This window comes from Triticum urartu, unplaced genomic scaffold (genome assembly GCF_003073215.2).
Source record: "Triticum urartu cultivar G1812 unplaced genomic scaffold, Tu2.1 TuUngrouped_contig_5584, whole genome shotgun sequence".
NCBI lineage: Eukaryota > Viridiplantae > Streptophyta > Magnoliopsida > Poales > Poaceae > Triticum > Triticum urartu.
Window position 1 is genome coordinate 1 of NW_024116270.1, and position 5,889 is coordinate 5,889.

The following is a 5,889-nucleotide window of genomic DNA, read 5'->3' on the forward strand; positions in this document are numbered from 1 at the left end:
ACCTGCCTCCAACCTCCACTTCTCTCCCTATGCATATTTTACTTTCAACATTGCAGAGCTTATATTGCCGTCTAAAGTAGAGGTTCTTTAGGTCAAGAAGTTCCATATAAATCAGGAGGTATCATCTGCAAGTTCTCTACAAGGAAATGGTTTGATTCACTTTCCTCCGTCACAAGAGGTGGTGCTGGAGCCCTGACTACCCTCGGTAGAACTTCGCTCCAGCTAGGCGCCAAAGACTTGCCTCCTCCCAAAATTATCATCATCTACCTGTAGATCAGGATGCTTTTCAATTCCAACATCCTCATGTTACACTCACTCCAGACCTCACAGCATTTCAGGAATAGTACAGACCTCCCCCATGCTCCTGTGAGCTGAGCCCAATTGCTTCACTCTAACAAGTCATGAATCTGACACAGTCACATTCAAATCCCAAGACAAATGATTGAGAAACAAAGGTATATTATGCGATGGCATAACACCTTGGAACTGCACATCATACACCAATTTAGCCGAATGGAAACCATCCGCAGGCCGCAGCTGGGTTCCAAACAATACCATCAAGCACATCAGGGTGCAGTGAGACCAGAGTACACCGTGAGGAAGAACTCGATAAACTCTGGGACAAGATCCACCATCATATGACCCCGAACACCCACAATATTTTTACCATTAGCAAAAGCACCACACACCAGACAACCCTTGCACAAGGAGACAGCATGAAGACGGAACAAAATGACAATAGCATACACGCCCAGTAGCCACACATCAGAGCAGAACACCATGGCACACGGCATTATCACCCAGACCGGTCTTGGCGAGTGGATGGAAGAGAACACATGTTGACATGGTTAAAAGGGAGCTCCGAACCATGCCAAAACTTATCTACCAAGTCCAGCGCATCAAATGACTCCACCAAAGAATTGGTATTTCGCAGGGAGCAATTGTAATTGTTCCTGATATTTGCCTTTCTCCGAAAAGAGAGACAACAACAATGAAGTGGTCAAAGCTTCAAAAGAGATGATCTTCCCATCAACTTTAGACATATAATTTGCTGCATTGACTATCTCCCCCTTTTCCAACAACGTTCTGATGATATAATTTATAAGACGAGAGCTGGGAGCACAACCACTCTTCTCCATTGATGAAAACATATTGTCAGCTTCTTCCAACGATCCTTCTTTCAGAAGATTCTGTATTACTACTCCGTAAGTAGAGGCATTAGGTACGAGCCCACAGGCTGGTAATGAAGCAAACAAATCGTTAGCTTCTTCTCTTCTCTGAACCTTGTACATTGCATTAATCATGGTATTGAGTATTGCAATATCGAACTTCACATTCATTGCACCTAATTTCTGGAACAAGACGATCGCTTCATCGGTGCAATTATTCCTACAAAATCCTCCAAGAACTATCCTGTATGTGGAAATGCTCACTGCTGTTCCACTTTCAATCATCTCATTGAACAACTTCTTTGCAACAATTGTTGCCCCAGCATGAAATAACCCATCCAGTATGATGTTATATGCAACAGTGTCAGGTTTAACTCTCTTATGCTCCATTTCTCTGAATAGAATAACACCATCATCGAGCCTTCCACTCTTACAATACCCACTAATAAGTGAGCTATATGTAACAACAGTAGGCTCAATGCCAGCTGATACCATGGAATCAAGTACACCGAGTGCTTTCTCCATGTTGTCGACTAAGCAATATCCATCAATCAGAGTATTAAATGCAATGAGATCAGGTCTCTCACCAATGTCTATAACCAAGTCAAAGATATGGTGCGCATCTATGACCCTTCCTTCGTTGCACAGACTATGCATTATTGAATTGAAGAAGACAATGGTAGGACGACAAATACATTTGTCCGTCATTTCAAAAATGAACTCCTTCGCTTTCACCAAATCACCGTGTGTACAGAATCCCTGAATTAAGGAGCGATAAACAACTTTGCTTGGCTGTACTCCCTTCCCAATCATCTGATTAAAATTGTCCACAGCATCAGCCAGCCTACCCATTCTGCAAAGTGCAGCTATTATGGTTGCATAGGTGCACACATCCGGACTCATTCCTTGTTCCCGCATTTCAGTTAACATATGCATAACTTCATCCATCATCCCACACTTAGCATATGCATTAATGAATATGTTGAAAACATGGTGGTTCGGTACAATACCTTTGCCTACCATTGAATTAAAGAGATTAACCATATCAGCAAAGCACCCTTCGTTTGCATACCCATGAAGCAAAGTAGAGTAGGATACGACATTAGGCTTGTGGCCCTTCGCAGCCATGGAATAAAGAAGTTCTGCAGCTTCTCTGCTTCTTCCATGCTTGCAGAGGGAGGCCATGCATGAGTTCCAAGTGACAGTATCTGGTACAAGACCGCGGCTTGTCATTTCTCTAAACATCTGAGTCGCCTTTTTCCACTGGCCCAAAGTGGAATATCCATGGATCATTGCATTATATGTCACTCCATTCGGTCGAATATCATCATCAACCATCTGCCGAAGGAATAGCTCAGCCTTGTCCATAGCTCTGGCCTTGCACAGTGCATCGATAATTGAGTTATATGTCACCACATCAGACACAACGCCTTGCTGCGTCATTTCATGAAATAGATTGCATGCCTTGCCTACTTTTCCTTCCTTAAAGAAGCCATAGATGACAGTGCTGTATGACACCACGCAGGGGGAGCAGCCATCTCCTTCTGCCATCACCGGGAGCAGATCGAGCGCTCGCTGGCTCCTGCTATCTTCACACAGGCTCTTCAGAACTGTTTTGTATGAGAACTCATTTGGCACACAGCCGAGGTCGGACATCCTATGAATCAGCACGTTTACTGCTTCATCTGTCCGTTTTGCGCAGCAGAGGCACTTGAGGACGGTGCTGGCGACGATCTCATTTGTTTTGAGGCCTGTCCTTAGGAGGCGGCCAAATAAGGCAAGCCCTAGGTCCGGACAACGCACGCGGCAGCAACAGTTCATCAGGATGGCGTAGGTGTAGACTGTGGGCGGCACCACCGGCCGGCCTGCTTCTTCTCGGCATACGCGGTTGAAGAGGGCGATGGCGAGGGCGGGGCCATCTCTGCAGGCAGCTGAGTCTGGCGCACGGGCGAGGGCGGCAAGGAAGCCGCCCAGGGAGCGCTCGTGGACCGGAGTGTCCTGCCGTAGCAATTGGTCGAACAGGTGGTGTGCGTCCTCCGGGCTGAGCGTCCCGGCACGGACGCGCTCCGTGGCCGCGGCAAAGGCGTCGCGGGGAGACCATGACCGTGACCGTGAGGGTGGCGAGGTGGAGGTGGAGAAGTAGGAGGAGGAGGAGGAGGAGGAGAGGCGGCGGAGGAGGAGGCCGATGCGGGACATGGGCATGGTGGAGGAGTTGCGGAGGCGCATGCGGAACATGGTCACATGGGCGGGGTGGGAGAGAAGGAGTTGCGGAGGTGGAGGCGGAAGCTGGACACCTGGCGGTTGCGGGTAGGTGGATGTGGAGGAGGAGGAGCGGCGGTGGCGATGGCGGCGGCGGCGCGTGAGCCGTCGGGGGTGGGGAGGACGCGCCTGGTCTGGGAAGTGGCAAATTGATCGCGGGTCAGTTGTCCTGCCGTTTTGGTGGCGGTGTTGAACGTGTGCAGCAGGAAAGTTTTTCAGGTATACACATGACATCGATGTCTAGTGTGGCGGTGTTGGTGATCCCTTCAAAATTTGAATCCCGATCGATCGTCTTCCACCTCCGCCTCCACCTCCGCTTTCGCCCTCCACCTCCACCCTCCACCTCCATCTCCACCTCCGCCCTCCATCTCCACCTCCACCCCCTTCCTAGGCGCTGCCGCCGCTGGAGTAGAGCTGGTGCTCTGCTGCCGCCCACACAGGGACTCCTCGTGACCTGCGCCCAGGTGGAGGCGAGCACAGGCTGTTCCTCCATCTCCACCTCCGTACCCACCTCCGGCCACTGCATCCAGGCACAGGTGCTCCTCCTCTCCCACGTCCAGGAGCTGCTGCTAGGTTCGGCTGGTGCCCAGGTTCATCTCTCTCTGATCATTTGATCCTCTGCTGGAGTACATCTCTCTGCTGTCGCTGGAAACGAACTGCAAGCATAAACAATACTCAAGTGATTTAAGAGATGTACTGATTTAAGAGTAGTCAAGAGTAATTCAGAAGTGCCAACATTTGATTCAAGAAATGTTTGCTGCCAATAATTCAACAAATAATTTGAACAAGTTAACTGAATTAACTGTTGACTGTAGCATTTCAGAAGTACATCAATATGTTAAACTTCAATTAGAACACGCTACGTCAGAATCACCTATGGCGTATTGTCGCCCGCATCCAACCCTATGGCTTAAGTGATGTGTTCAACAGCATGAAAATGAATTTAGAAGGCGCATAAGTAACACTAGTTTATGTACCGAGTTGCAAAACATTTGATTGTTCGATTCCAGATTACCCTCAGTACAGTACTAACCTCAATGTGTGGCGACTTGTGACTAGGCAAAGAGATCAGACACAAGACCACCACATCCCCATAGCAAAACAAAAGCTGAGAATTGTTCAGGGACAGATGATAATGAATAAGTTTTGGATTGATAAACCGAGAAGACTAGCAGAGTTAGGGTAAGGGCCAGCATGCTCACCTCGAGCTGAGACTGGCATTCAGACAATAGGAGTAGCAAATCATTAAACTGTAGCATTTCAGACAATAGGAGTAGCAAATAATTAAACTGTAGCATTTCAGACAACAGGAGTAGCAGACCAAACTGTATTAACTGTTGACCGTGCATCATTGATTTTGAAAATTCTGGAAGAACCTCTGCCATTCTGTTGATTTACTTTAAATAAAAATCATAGACTGAAAATGTTGTCATCTGGATTGCACATGTTCTTTTTCTCATTAGAGGATCATGAGAGAAAACTATTGAAAATAGACTGGAGTAAAAAAATCTGAGAACACACACACACAACAAAAACAGGTTCATGACTGGAGTAGTACTGTAATAAGACCTGACAAAACTTCTGTTGGCTGGGAGAGATTTGAGTGTTTTTATATCATTGCTAAGAGATTTTATTATTGTAATAAGACTTGACAAAACATCTTGAACTGATAATCTACAGCAAACTTGCTTGAATGCAATGCAAGCTGTACCTTGATCTGTCCTGAAACAATGACCACGTAGCAAAGAGAGGAATGAACTACAAACATAAACAATTTGATGAGCATTTGGTTCAACTAGCCAATAATTTGATCTAACCATTTGACAAAATCTGAATCTACTGATGCAGGAATACTATCAAATTACTGTTGGAGTACAATTCAGATTACAACAGCAATACCTGAAAGCAGCAGAAGATGGTTGTCCCAGACCTCAACTACACTCCACCTGCAGAAGATGCAGAAGATGAAATGGGTGATGATGATGCAGGAGTACAAATGGATGAAGATGTAGGGGTACAAATGGATGAAGATGCAGGAGTACAACATGCAGGTACAGATACAATGGCATTTCAGAAATTTTCAGTTAATGGTGGAAGAAAAAAATCAGTTAAATTACAGAATACAGTTTGATGATATGATCATATCATCATTTGATCATTTGATGATATGATCATATCATCATTTGAATGCTTATGTTCATTTGACCATTTTTCCTTTGATCATTTGATCATTTTTCCGTTGTTGTATTTCTTCGTGCAGGTGTTGAGAAATCAGTTAAAAAAAGGGATAGCCTCGATGACAAGCAAAAGTATGCTGCTTATGTTGCAATGCACACACCGTGCATGAGTAGAGGGGGCAAGAAAAAGATTGCAAGTTTTTTTGGAGTGGGTGTATGGAACACTACTAGGAAAAGGCCTACTAATGGCGCACCTAATTTGGCCATTAATGGTGCATTAGTGG

General features: G+C 46.0%; 1 protein-coding gene across 1 annotated transcript; it reads right to left on the reverse strand.

The window, feature by feature from the left end:
• Positions 1–264: 264 nt before the first annotated feature.
• LOC125529414 (protein Rf1, mitochondrial-like) lies at positions 265–3,650 on the reverse strand. The gene has a single exon (XM_048693827.1). The coding sequence runs from the start codon at positions 3,402–3,404 to the stop codon at positions 900–902; it is 2,505 nt and encodes an 834-aa protein (XP_048549784.1). The 5' UTR covers positions 3,405–3,650; the 3' UTR covers positions 265–899.
• Positions 3,651–5,889: the final 2,239 nt, after the last annotated feature.

Bases quoted from the DNA above. Each gene is read 5' to 3' on its own strand.
- LOC125529414 (XM_048693827.1), bottom strand. From the start codon at position 3,404: ATGTTCCGCATGCGCCTCCGCAACTCCTCCACCATGCCCATGTCCCGC.